We start from the raw sequence: 14,760 nt of genomic DNA on the forward strand, positions 1-14,760 counted from the left end.
GGATGCCTTGAATGTCGCTCGAATCGCAGGCTGTTTCGCTCACATAATTAAGCAAGTGTTGCAAAGACAGCCTATTATACAATCTAAAAATTTGAATCGGGCCCGTGAAACACTTAAGAATTTCCCTTTACGATGGAAACTTTTATTAAATTCCCTAAGTGTTTAATGTAAACCTTACTTTTACGATGATTATAAACGCTTTTACTGTTTCGAATTATCGCACAGAATCGTGACTAAGACCATTTTAGCTTTTAGTCCTGAGTCTAAACCATTATTTATTTAGGGCTCTGCTAAGATGGTTTTTATGTAACGTCAAATAATACTTGGTTACTGTAAAAAGGTTTGTGCTATTTATCCTATTCAACCTTACAATATGTTATCGCTTCTCTTTTTGATATTATTTTAGTTATTTCTAATAATATTTTATAACAAATTTTCCGAAACATAATATGGAGACGCGATGGTCAGAATTCTTATTTCGTCATAGAGATTCAGAAGACGATATCTTATAAAAAAGTAATAAAAAAAGAGATAAACTTATATGATTTTTTAATAATATCTTTTTACGGCTACTAAAAAGCAAAGTAGCGGGTGACGCCTAGCGCAGTAAAAAATACAACAATCTAAGTATGTAATATTAATACGCGAGCGAAAAACTTTGGATCCCTTTTGACGAAAAATGCGGAAATGAAATTTTGCACAGTAAGGGTGAAGCCAAACGAGCGTAATTTGTGAGTTGTGAGTCGCAGAATTTCGGCTGGCAGAAATTCTGCTGCATTCAGTTTCATACAAATTAAGTCTTGTTTGATTCACACGAGCGTAATTTTGTGAGTCATGATTTCGAGCATTTGGTAATATTAAATCGTTGAACTAAACGATTCACATCAAGTTAGTCTGGCCCCATATTATATTTCTTAAATAATAATTAATTGTATTACGAGTGTATAATATTTTTATTTTTTTATTGTATTGTTATTTATAATACATAGTACTTAATATTGCTTAATGCACACACATGACTTAGGTAAAACGATTAACCTGTAACCCAGGGAAATCGAAAAAATTGCCCGTGGGCATTTGAACTCGCAACATTTCACAAAAGTCACCGCTCTAACTGAGCCAGAAAGGCCGTCGAATAAATATGGCGCAAGTAACTCACAGAAGGGGTGAAGTAAAATCTTCATAATTAACTTTATCAGGGATAAATCGTGCCAATAAAGTACTAATTGGGCTTTCATAACAAATTGAGAGTCAGCGGAGTGTCGCTTTAGATTTGTGAGCCGCCATCTTAATTTAGGGTTCCGTCAGCAGTTATACGTAAGGGGTGAGTTACACGATGTTTAGTATTATTAGCACAGAATAGATAATAGTAAAAGTATTAGTAGTCACGTATTTGGGATTAAAGGCAACAAATCGATTGAATAAATAAAGTCCTTTTACCCTTTTATACTAAGTACTCTTTTTTTTTTTAATTTAGTTCCTCCCCCTAACATTATCAGGGCTTGTTAATTCCCATAATACAATTTTTCCCACATACATTTCCTGTTTACGACCTACTATGAATAATTTAAAATTGCCAATTATATTACAATGTTAAAATTAATACTTAATTACAAATAAAATTTATAAAATTAATACAATGTCAATAGTAAAAATTACTCAATATTCAATAAAACAGTGGCACGATCCAAAAACTATCCTAATATCACAGCTGTTAACCTATCAATTGAACCTAATTAGTATCACAGAGATATTGCTATTTCTCTTAATAACTACACCCACGATCGTCCTGCAAAAAGCTAGGAAGATGTACAATTTAGACTTTGAATCGCTCTCCTGTTAAGTTGTCGTTTTTCACATCCGACATTGTTAATAGTCATGGGCGAGGTCTAAAAATTAAAGAAATTCCCCAATTTAAAAACGCGATGGAGTAGTATTTTTAAAAAGAGCGTCTGGCTGATTTCCTAATAATTGAATCGTAGATTTCTTCCGTCGTTAATTTTTTACCAAGCAATTTAGCCATCACTTTAGTTATTTAAGTTACGCACGCACTAAAATGTAAGCAAGAATAATAAAACATTTAATTTAATTGGCCTAAGCGAGCTTTTATTACACCGTAAAATTGTAATTCGATTTAACTTTGTCTAAGGTTGTATATTATAGTTGTTTTACGTCCGACTGGATTTATATACGTCCGCGCGAACGTGCGTTTTAACCGCTACACCGCGAGATCACAATGCAATCAAATGTATGCAACGATTATTTAAATGGCAGCGCGGTTGTTTACATACAACCGCATTTATACATTCGCACGAATAGCGAGGCGAATCACGAGGCGAATGACGAACACGAATGTGTAAACAGTGCGCTCGCTATTCGCCTCCCGCGCGCGATTCAAAGGGCACGAATAGCGAATACGAACTTACTGTTAACACATTCGCCTGCATTCAGTTGACAGCTAGCGTCCGACCCTACAGGACGTGTACAAAGCTGCACATACATATTTGACTTAAGTACACTGTACTGAAAATAAGCCTATTTTTAGTACGTCAGTGTATAATATTACAATGTAATCATGTTATTATTATAATAATGTAGTTATTACAGTTGTTTCTTTTCTTACTGCGTGCGAATATCAAAATGAATCACCCCACGAATGTGTGAACGGTAGTTCGCAACAGCATTTGTATACGAATGTTTCGTGGGATGTATCGTCGAATGACGAGGCGAATAGCGAACGCGAATGTGTAAATGCAGTATTATATTATGTAGACTCCGGTTACCGCTTCTGAACTGAGCTGTTGAACTTTGTTGTTGTAGCGGTAAAATACACAAACCTGCATGAATTATTTAACGTGCTGAATTAGGAAGTATCTAATTCCTTTATTGGCTTAAAAAATAATTTCGGAGTAACATTTGAAAAATGCCCCAAACACATCCCTTGATAATATACAGAGAATTTATAACAACACAGACTTTTAATATCGGAATAAAATAAACGAAAGGATTTTCATATTCCGAGGTTCTGAATTCATATTTGCGTTCTTTGTACTTTGGTTTATTTCTTTCGTTACAGATTAGCTACAAACAGATGCTACATACTCGTAGTAAGCTTACAATTTAGTTCACTGCCGCAATATCTTAACGTGTTAAACTGACTGACGGACTGATAAACTGACTGACTGATAAAAAAAAGTGTATACTGTATTAATTATAACATTATGGACAATACACAATGGTGACAAAATATAATATTAGTGAGTCACTGCAAAGTGAACTGACCCTATGAATTTATTCTTAATTCATTCTGGATTTTCAGTTTTTGTTAATTCGAAACAAGGTAAGGGATTAAATCGTTTAAAAATTGAAAAGGTTATTTTTTATGAAAAAAAAAACGAGAAAACGGGTCACCTGATGGAAAGCAACTACCGTCGCCCATGGACACCCGCAACATTAGAAGAGCTGCAGGTGCGTTGCCGGCCTTTTAAGAGGGAATACGCTTTCTTCTTGAAGGTTTGCAGGTCGTTTTTCATGACGGCTAAAAAGTCTACATGTGTACAATATGTGATTAAAAAGTTTTCAATAACGTAATTTGTGTATTCCGGTACTTAAAAGATAGTATTGCTCTAAAGTTGGCCTTGCCATGCCCCCAGATAAAAGTATCACCTTCAGATATAGGACAGGTGCTTTATATCCACGCACTCCATCAAGTATAAATTTTCATGTAGCCAATTATAATTATCGCCAGTAGGTAAGTACTGCATTTTAAGTGACAGCTATGGCATCCACACACTATGACAATGTCATCCACGTGCCAGTAATCCTTGTAGCAATGCAATCAATTATTCAACTATTGGAATGAGTTAAATAAATCATTTCGCTCATATTTCATTTGCCCCCAAAAGAGTTGTCATTCCGGAACTTTTGGGGATCTTGTCTAAAGTTTTGACAAGGATTTAACATTAAAACCGTCAATCTTATTTTCGGAAATTCCTTGTAAATTGTTAAATATCCAAAGGGAATATCCGTTTAAAGTGACAGGCCCTAATAGGCGGAAATGAAATGCTTCGCGTAATATATTCTATTTTCAAATGAGGTTTTTATATCGTCAGTATAAATAAGTCCGTTACGTATGTAGCTCTAGATGCTTGTTTTTGACCGACTCCCAAAAAGGAGGAGGTAATATGTCTGTATTTATTTATTTTTTTATGAAATAAGGGAGCAAACGAGCAAACGGGTCACTTGATGGAAAGCAACTTCCGTCGCCCATGGACATTCGCAGCATCAGAAGAGCTGCAGGTGCGTTGCCGGCCTTTTAAGAGGGAATGGGGTAATAGGGGACGGTAGGGAAGGGAATAGGGAAGGGAATAGGGGAGGGAAGGGAAGGGAGGGAGGATAGGGTAGGGGATGGGGCCTCCGGTAAACTCACTCACTCGGCGAAACACAGCGCAAGCGCTGTTTCACGCCGGTTTTCTGTGAGAGCGTGGTATTTCTCCGGTCCTTCGTGCCGAAGCATGGCTCTCCCACGTATACATTTCTTTTTTATTTGTCTTTTTATAGCAATACCAATTAATGGTTAGAAGATTTTTGCATAAACGGAGGCTTTAGGACCTAAAAAATGATTTGAAATCAAAATATGAAAGTGGGTTGTTTGTATTTACATGACATGAAGATGAAGTAGATAGACAAAATACCCAACGGTTCGCTCAGAAGACGTCAACTCCACTTTTCCGTGAGAGAGCCATGCTTCGGCACGAATGGGCCGGCTCGACCGGAGAAATACCACGGGCTCACAGAAAACCGGCGTGGAACAGCGCTTGCGCTGTGTTTCGCCGAGTGAGTGAGTTTACCGGAGGCCCAATCCCTTACCCTTTTCCCTTCCCTACCCTCCCCTATGCCCTTCCCTACCCTCCCCTATGCCCTTCCCTACCCTCCCCTATTACCCTATTCCCTCTTAAAAGGCCGGCAACGCACCTGCAGCTCTTTTGATGCTACGGGTGTCCATGGGCGACGGAAGTTGCTTTTCATCAGGTGGCCCGTTTGCTCGTTTGCCCCCTTATTTCTTAAAAAAAAAACTCCTATACGTTTCATATTATGCCACTACGACCTACCGGCAAAATTGGCGTTCATCGTGCGAGCTAGCAAAGCGTACAATACAACGTCTCAAAGTACCAAAGTAGTACTAGAAGTCTCAGAAAAGTGTTAACAGACCATTTCTTTAATACTACTGATACAAGCTAATTTAGTTAGATAATAATTTGCACATTATTTACTGATACTGACGATCCAGGGATAGGCTATCATTTTTATTGTTTACTTTTTAGGGTTCCGTACCCAAAGGGTAAAAACGGGACCCTATTACTGAGACTTCGATGTCTGTCCGTCTTTTCGCCCGTCCGTCTGTCTGTCTCCAGGCTGTAACTCACGAACGGTACTACCTAGAAATTTTCACAGACTATGTATATCTGTTGCCGCTATAACAACAAATACTGAAAATAAAATAAAGTAAATATTTAAGGGGGGCTCCCATATAAAATTTTTTTGTCTACTTTCGCTCTATACCGGTACGGAACCCTTCGTGCGCGAGTCCGACTCGCACTTGGCCGATTATTATTTTTATTAATCACAGTGCGTCAGTTATGTACAATTTAAACAAATACCTAGTCACTAAAACTTTTCATTGGCATTTGTATTGTTACCTTTCTACTAGCTGTAAGTTTTCCTTTAAAAAATAAGTTACAAGGTGTCTTTTAATTACAAGGGAAAAACTGAGTTTTGGCCCTTATGATATTAAATGTCACGTCCTCAATTATTATAGTTTCTTAAAGTTTTACTTTGTACTGAGTAAAATATATTAATTTATATTTTATTTGTGTAAATTTTTAATAAAATTATCATCACATGTTTTAAATATTATACATTTAAGGTACAGTCGCCATATATCGTCCCCTTTTTTTAAAAACGTTCTAAAAAAATTAAATAAAATACTACAGTACAAATAAATCAAACATCAAACTGTAGCTTCACTATCCCTTCATTCTTAAAAATAATTAAAAATGCGTTAACGTTTTCAGGAAAAGTTTAAAAGTAAATTTAACAAAAATACTCATATTTTCAACATTTATTTTTGGGCTCCTAATTCCGTCCCTTTAATATAAATATATTAAAGGGATAAATATAATATAATTGTTTTTAGTATTTGTTGTTTTAGCGGCAACAGAATTTAGGTAACATAATTCCTGAAAATTTCAGAATTCTAGCTATAGCGGTTCTTGAGATGGAGCCTGGAGACAGACAGACAGACGGACAGAAAAGGAAGTTTCAGTAATAGGTTCCCATTTTTACCCTTTGGGTACGGAACCCTAAAAAAACATATTTTTCTACAGTTTCAAGCAAAAAGAAGTGATATGAACGTTCGAGATCCATTTACTGTTTGGAGATCTTAATATCGTCTTGGGGACGATATTAGGAAATTTTAATTTTTTTGGTTCATCTAGTTAAACAAGAAACATGTTACAATCTCAAAATGTTACTTAATCGATTAACATATTCTGAGGTAATAATAATTAGTTTTACAAACAAATTGTATCAATAAGTCAGGCATATTAATATTTTATGGTATCCAAGAATATTTCAATGAAAAACTGACTTTGAAAACTTTTTTTAATTTTCCAATTCCTGCCGGTACGGAAGGCGTGATGCCCTCACTTCTTCACAGTGACCGACTGATACTCTGCTCCTAGCTCGTGCCACTAATGATAGATGGCAGTTTTTAAATAAGTAGATATCAAAGGGGATGGAATTAGGATCGGGGACGAAATTTGGCGACTATACCCCTATTAGAAAACTAAAATTAGTCTATATTGTTTCAGGTACAACGCGGGGAGAACACGATAGTACGATGACTCCACACACAACAAATTTATAATGTGTGTGATGAGGTGATGAAGTAAGATGGCCGAAAAGCTGTTTCTGCAGATCTGCAACTCGATCAAACAGTATTGGCACACATTCAAAGTGAAAATATACCTTCTAATTTTCTACATATTCAACCATAAGTATCGCAGACAGAAAAATAACTTTGGTGTAGTGTTGTTTTTAGTGCTAGTTTTCAGTATGAGTTCGAACGGTAGTTATCCTAGGAACTCTATGTTACGGACTAGAATTATAGGCACTAGGTACGGGAAGCTGCAGGGTGTGATCCTGCCAATGGATCAGCATAAGTACTTGAAGCCTGTTGAAGCATATCTTGGAGTGCCGTACGCGACGCCTCCTACTGGATCCAATAGGTAATCTATATATCTATTTATATAAAACTCGAAGGTGACAGACTGACATGGTGATCTATCAACGCACAGCCCAAACCACTGGACCGATCAGGCTGAAATTTGGCATGCAGTTAGATATTATGACGTAGGCATCCGCTAAGAAAGGATTTTGATCAATTCCACCTCCAAGGGGTTAAAATAGGGGAACTTTGTCAATTTTAAACCGATTGGCTTGAGACTTTGATACTTATTAATAATAATACTTCTTAACGCGAGCGAAGCCGCGGGCAATAGCTAGTTATTTTTAAAGCTAAATATATAAATAATGACACCTGACTTACTTACGGCCCCACTGAGAGAGATTCACTAGAACTTTAATTTAACGACGTTTATGGTGCTTAAAAACTCATACTAATATCATAGTGTGTCTCTATGTCTGTCTGTTACCTCTTCACGCCTAAACCGCTCTATCGATTTTGCTGAAACTTGGCATGGAGATACCATAAGTTACTTTTTATCCCCCAAAAAAGTACGGTTTTGCGATAAGCGTGTAATTTCGGCACGAATGGGCCGGCTCGACCGGATAAATACCACGTTCTCACAGAAAACCGGCGTGAAACAGCGCTTGCGCTGTGTTTCGCTGAGTGAGTGAGTTTACCGGAGGCCCAATACCCTACCCTGTTCCCTTTCCTACCCTCCCCTATTCCCTTCCCTTCCCTACCCTCCCCTATTACCCTATTCTCTCTTAAAAGGCCGGCAACGCACATGCAGCTCTTCAGTAAACTTTAGTCGTAGTCTAAGTGTATGTCATCAAAATCGGCCCAGTCTTTTTTGCCTATCAATGCAATCAACCAATGAAAATCATTATTTAAATTACTATGACGATCGACTGTAGCCTAACATCAAAATGAGTATTTAAATAACTTAAAATATCAATAATTTATACACATAATATTATACACTTTAAGAAAAATAGCGATAAGTTCAGATACAAAGTAGAACATCTAAAGAATTTTATTATGATTTAGGATTTAAGATCAAAAGATCTGTTGCCTGGAAACCTTATACGTATTCTTTATCACATTTGAGAGCCAATAAAAATAGGAGGAAAGTTTTATGGAAATAAAATAAAAGAGTTTCACTATATTACATGTTCGCTTATTCCAAAGTTCTTTGTGACAAAGAATATGAAAGTTCGGCAGTGAAAGAAGATAGTTTGTTTATTTAAGTTCGGTATTTGAAGTTTGATACTATATTAATAAATATAATCTACTATCTAAAGAGATATAATTAATAATATTTTCCTGCATATTGGAACTTAATTTCTTATAAACGGTAAATTTTGACGACCTCTGTGGCTCAGTTGGGGGGCTGTTACCTCAAGCCGGGGGTCGCGGGTTCGAATCCCGCCGACGGAACAAAAGTTTTCAAAGTTCCTGGGTCATGGATGTGTATTATATATGTGGATCATATAATAAAAATCTTAAATATATGTGTAGTATAAAAGGAATATTTCCGTTGTCTGGTACCCGTAACACAAGTCCTTCAGGTGCTTACCACGGGGCCAGACTGACGTGGTGTAAAGCGTCCATAGATATTATTATTATTAAAAAAATATATTTTCGTTATTAGAAACTAGATGACGCCCGCAACTCCGTTGCGCCAAAATTCGTTTATCGCGCGGTAACCGTACATTTTTCCGGGATAAAAAGTATCCTAAGTCCTGTCCCGGGACTCAAAGTATCCCCATACCAATCCGATTCAGCAAAATCGGTTCAGCGGTTTTGGCGTGAAGAGGTAACGGACAGACACACTTTCACATTTATAATATTAGTATGGAAGTATGAATTATTCTTGTAACTAACATTTCCATTTAGTGTAACAGACAGACAGAAACACTTTTAAAATATTAGTATGGAATATTTTTTTGTTTATATTTAGAAACATAATGTATTTTTTTTAGATTCGCACCAACACGAGCTCCAGCGCCTTGGGATGACGTGAAGATGGTGGATCAAATGGGCCCGGTCTGCCCTCAGAAGCTGCCGGATATATCCAACGAGACCCTCACCCTCGAGAGGATGCCGAAGGGCAGGCTGGAGTACCTGAGGAGGCTGCTGCCCAGACTCAAGAACCAGAGCGAAGACTGCCTGTATATGAACATCTATACTCCTGTACAAGGTAAGCATGTACCAAAATTTTACTAATTGACGCCCGCAACTCCGTTGCGTCAAAATTCGTCATTCGCGCGGGAACCGTACATTTTTTCGGGATAAAAGTATCCCATGTCCTTTCCCGGCACTCAAAGTATCTCCATACCAAATTTCAGCAAAATCGGTTCAGCGGTTTGGGCGTGAAAAGGTAACAGGCAGACAGACGGCCAGATAGACACACTTTCGTATTTATAATATTAGTAATATTATGGATGATATGCCAGTTTAGTTCTGCCACCCATTTACGAAATCTGGACTGGAGGACCTTTATACAGACACTGCCAACCTCTAGCCTATATTTTAACGGCCTATTTATAAATCCGGGGCTTGTAAACAAAAACCTATTTAGTGCTTAAGGAAATAAGACACGTTTTTAAGTCAGCAATTTATAATTAAATGCTGGAACCTACTCATTGTTCTTATAATGAGTTATGCAACGCGGCACAGCTCCAAATTCGAAATTGAAATTAAATGTAAATCTTTAAAATGTACCGCGTTACATTACGTCTTAATGTATACAGTTACTTTACGTATAATATACGTAAAATATCAGTTAATATATTAAATTATTAACTGTTGTCTGCTTGGAGCATATTTTATTAACGGCAGCACTCAAAAATAAAATCAATGATTATTTTATTTTTATTTAGTCAATAGTTTGACAACAAAATCTTAATGAATTCTTAATAATTGTTATTTTCCACCTTTTTGGTAAATGGTGGCCCCGTGTTAGTGTCTTACGCTGGTTCTTCTCGCCGCGTTAGTTCCCGAACCGGTGGTAGGTCTCATGTAGACACGACGTTCTAAAAGTGGTAACTTTGATAACCTAGGTACTTAGAAATAAATATTTTTAATTTCATTTCATTCATTGTTTTTTTTTTCTTTAATTGTGACCCACAGTCATTTCAGTAGCCTCACCTTATTTGAACTGAAAAGTGAATTTCATATTTTCAGTTCGTTAAAACATGAAGCTCCATACAGATTTACTGTTGTGAACTTTTATGTTTTATTCATAACAACGACAATCCGAACTCATAAATTACGGTATAATACAACTACTGTTGAATTTCAACTGAAAAAATATATTTTTTTCCTCTGAAATTGTATTTTTATGCGAAATGGATGTGTTGTGCATATTTTATTATTGAATGATACGAAATTGCAGGGGTTTTATAGGGCTTTCTATGGTTATAATTTTGGAAAGATGAAACAATTTACAAGCAACGTGACAGCCTGAATTTCATAAAGTGAAATATCTTTAAGAGCTCACCTGACTCTAAAAATCAAACATCGTCCTTCTCTCTTCACACTCACGCCCGTCTTTCATATGAAAGGACAGCGCGGAATCATCGCCGAGTTAGTTTAACTTGAATAAAAGACGAACTATAATGATTATGAAATAAGTGTTTTGAGCAAATTTAGGTTTTATCAATACCTTTTTAGATATTAAAAAATATTAAAGAAAAGACAGCTTCGAAGATCCAAGCAAAAATGTGTTTAAAACAAGTTTTTTTGTAAAAAAGAAACTATCGAGCATTTTTTGAGTAATCGTGTTTTCGTCTTGACCATTTAATCTGCATGAACTGAAGTTACTTGTGTCAAAAAATCAGTTTTCTAGACCTTACAGATTTTGAGATCTAGGTTAAAGTATGTAGTCAAGTTAGGGTCATATGCGCTCTTAAGAGTCCTGCGGTGTTTTCCTTTTATACAGAAGGAATGGATACCGTCATCAGAGGAATTGGTTGGTCGGCAGGATGGCTGGCTCTCATTGTTAGTCAGCGGGGCTAAAATGGTCGCTTTGAAGAATCATGATATGAATCATAATATGATTCATTTTTCTAAAATCGCAAAATACAACTCTGCTTGCAATAATTCATGTCTGTATTTTTGTACTGATTTGACATTTGTCAGTTTGACAGTTTTGACAATTCATTTGCTGAATTGATTAAGAGGAATTGCTAAATGTGACCATTTAAGCCCCGCTGCTGTTTTTGACAAATCTGAATGTAAACATAACATTTAAGGAGGCGACTAACCCAAAATTGACGATTTTATGATTCATATTTTTACTTGAAAATAAGCCCCGAAATGTTTAACTTTCTAAACATACTACATTATATTTTCAAGAATTTTGTCTTAGCGGAAATACAATATCTTAAAATTATATCGACAGAAAAAAATCACAAAGACGCATCTAATTTTCAAGAATTTTTCATATATTGCCATAACCGTGCATTAAACTAAGTTAATATTTTATATAAAATTCTCAATTTATCGCCAGGTCAATGTCTCATGATAGAATTTTATACGAACATAATATGGTATAAAATTCTATCATGACACATTGACCTGGCGGATTTTTAAAATTAACTTGCTAAAAAATAACTTGCCGATGATTCCGCGTCGTCCTTTTTCACCTGGGATATAAAAAATGCCCGTATTTCATATCCCAGGTGAAAAAGGACGACGATGAGTGTGAAGAGAGAAGGAACCATTTTTGATTTTTTGCGTAAGTCGCCCTCTTAAAATCGGCTAAATAATACGCTATACTTTTTGATGACGCCTGCAACTCCGTTGCGCCAAAATTAGATTATCGCACGGAAACGCGACAAACAACAGGCACTATCGCATTTAAAATATTAGTATGGACAACAATTTAAAATAGAACTTATATCTCAATCACAATTAATCCAAACAGACTATAGCTGGACATGCACGATGATTGTTGGTATGACAAAATAAAATCGTATTAACTGAAATGGAAATAGCGGCCTCTCAAACACAGGCCAGCGTGTTTGACAGCAGAATTATTTGAAAGTACAATTCGCAGCGACATGCTCACTGAAAAACAACATATAAAATGTTTGACGAATATTTCCTATTTGGATAAATTATGAAACCCGTGCATGGCTCTCCCACTTATTTATACGTGGGAGAGTCATGCTTCGGCACGAATGGGCTGGCTCGACCGGAGAAATACCACGTTCTCACAGAAAACCGGCGTGAAACAGCGCTTGCGCTGTGTCTCACCGAGTGAGTGAGTTTACCGGAGGCCCAATCCCCTACCCTATTCCCTTCTCTGTCCTCCCCTATTCCCTTCCCTTCCCTCTCCTATTCCCTCTTAAAAGGCCGGCAACGCACTTGCAGCTCTTCTGATGCTGCGAGTGTCCATGGGCGACGGATGTTGCTTTCCATCAGGTGATCCGTTTGCTTTAACACGTTACACATTTAATAATGTTTCATCATCATATCAGCCTATAGTCCTCCACTGCTGGACATAGGCCTCTCTCAATGAACGCCAAGATGACCGATCTCCTGCTACTCGCATCCAACATGGGCCTGCAACTAAGCGGAGATCGTCGTCCCACCTAGTTGGAGGTCGACCTACACCCCAATTTCCCAGCCTTGGTCTCCATTCCAGAGTAAGTTTACTCCAGCAATCGTCTGTTCTTCGAGCTACGTGACCAGCCCAGTTCCACTTCAGCGTACTGATTCTCTGCACTATGTCGGTGACTTTAGTTCTTTGATGAATTGTTTCATTTCGAAGCTTATCCGCCAAAGAAACTCCGAGCATAGCGCGTTTCATAGCACGCTGAGCGACGGAAAACTTACGAGCTAGCCCTGCTGTAAAAGGTCAGGTTTCCGCCCCGTAGGTCATAACGGGAAGCACGCATTGATCGAAGACTTGCGTCTTCAAGCTCTGCGGAATATGCGACGTGAGAATGTGGCTTAGCTTCCTGAATGCTGCCCAACCCAACTGTATCCTCCTATCGGTTTCTTTCTCGAAGTTATGTCTACCTACCTGCAAGTATGTGCCCCAAATAGACATATTTCGTTACGACTTCGAGAAAGACACCGTTAACTGCAACCGGTCTCGGGAGAACATGTTAGTTGAACATGACTTTCGTCTTGTCCAAGTTCATCCCGAGACCTTTCCGCTGGGAAGATTCATTTAGGTCGTTCAACATTTCCTGCAAGTCCTCCAACGATTCTGCCAATATGACGATATCGTCAGCGAAACGAAGGTGTGAGAGGTACTTGCCATTAACGTTTATGCCACGTCCTTTCCAGTTTAGGGTCTTGAAGGCGTCCTCTAACGCATTTTGTGAACAGTTTCGGGGAAATAATATCCTTCTGTCTCACTCCTCGATGCAAATAGATTGGCCTTGTTGTGGCCCCCTGTACTCGGACGGACATAGACGCGGCATTATATAGACCTTTCAAAACTTTGACGTAACGCCAATCGACTTGACATCATTGCAGGGCTTCCAGAACAGCCCAGGTCTCAACAGAGTCAAAAGCCTTCTCATAGTCCACAAAGGCAAGGCACAATGGCTGCCTGTACTCATGTGACTTTTGTACAACTTGCCTTAAGGTGTGAATATGGTATATGGTGCTAAAGCCTCTGCGACACCCAGCCTGCTCCGGTGGCTGGCATTCGTCAAGGTTATTGGATAGCCGATTCGTAATGATCCTAGAAAACAACTTATATATGTGACTCAAAAGCGAGATGGGTCTATAATTTTTAAGAAGGGTGTTATCGCCCTTCTTAAAAAAGAGAACCACCTCGCTTTTAAGCCACTCTTCGGGGGAAACTCCCCGTTGAAGGACAAAATTAAAGACTTTACGAAGCTCTCTCAAGACGGGTTCGCCTCCCGCTCTGAGAAGTTCGATCGTAATTCCGTCCCTCCCCGGGGCCTTTCCTCCTTTAAGTTGTTTCAGAGCCAATCCGATTTCGCCTATACTGACGTCAGGAAGCTCGCCAGAAAGATGCTGGGTGAGTTTGGCACGCGGGTCGTCATCACGAGGATCAGGTTGCGAAGCATATGAAGCATACAAGCGGCTTTAGAAATCCTCGATCTCGGACAGAACCCCCCCTCGTGAGGAAACGATTTGGCCACAGCTATTCTTCACCTTCGTCAGATGACTCCTCCCGAGGCGCCTTACGAAAACTTTAGACCCTCTATTCCGCTCAATCGCTTCCGTGATTTCCAGCGTATTCGAGCGGCGAAGATCTCTACGTATAAGTTTTCGTATTCGCCTCGAGAGAAGTTTTACATCTGACGAACCCGAGTCCGTGTTTTCCCTCCGTTCTCTCATAAGTTTGAGTGTCTCATTCGAAAGTTTGGATTTCCTGCCCGCATGCTTGGGCCTGCAAAACCTTTCACCTTCGACCCGTATTTAAGACCTTGGAGATGTCTTCGTACATGGTCTCCACTTCGTCATCGGAATGTGTCGAGGTTGGTGCGTACACTTGTACTATCTTGAGAGAATACTTA

At 38.2% G+C, this 14,760-nt stretch overlaps 1 protein-coding gene across 1 annotated transcript in view; it reads left to right on the plus strand.

The window, feature by feature from the left end:
• LOC121729629 (neuroligin-4, X-linked-like) overlaps nucleotides 1–14,760 on the plus strand; it is a 106,242-nt gene that overhangs the window by 40,740 nt on the left and 50,742 nt on the right. Inside the window, exons 2-3 of the mRNA XM_042118199.1 lie at nucleotides 6,873–7,289; nucleotides 9,232–9,449. Of these exons, the coding sequence (XP_041974133.1) occupies nucleotides 6,955–7,289; nucleotides 9,232–9,449 (553 nt within the window). The 5' untranslated portion in view covers nucleotides 6,873–6,954. The remainder of the gene's footprint in view (nucleotides 1–6,872; nucleotides 7,290–9,231; nucleotides 9,450–14,760) is intronic.

The sequence above is a fragment of the Aricia agestis genome, chromosome 8 (assembly GCF_905147365.1).
Source record: "Aricia agestis chromosome 8, ilAriAges1.1, whole genome shotgun sequence".
NCBI classification, from domain to species: domain Eukaryota; kingdom Metazoa; phylum Arthropoda; class Insecta; order Lepidoptera; family Lycaenidae; genus Aricia; species Aricia agestis.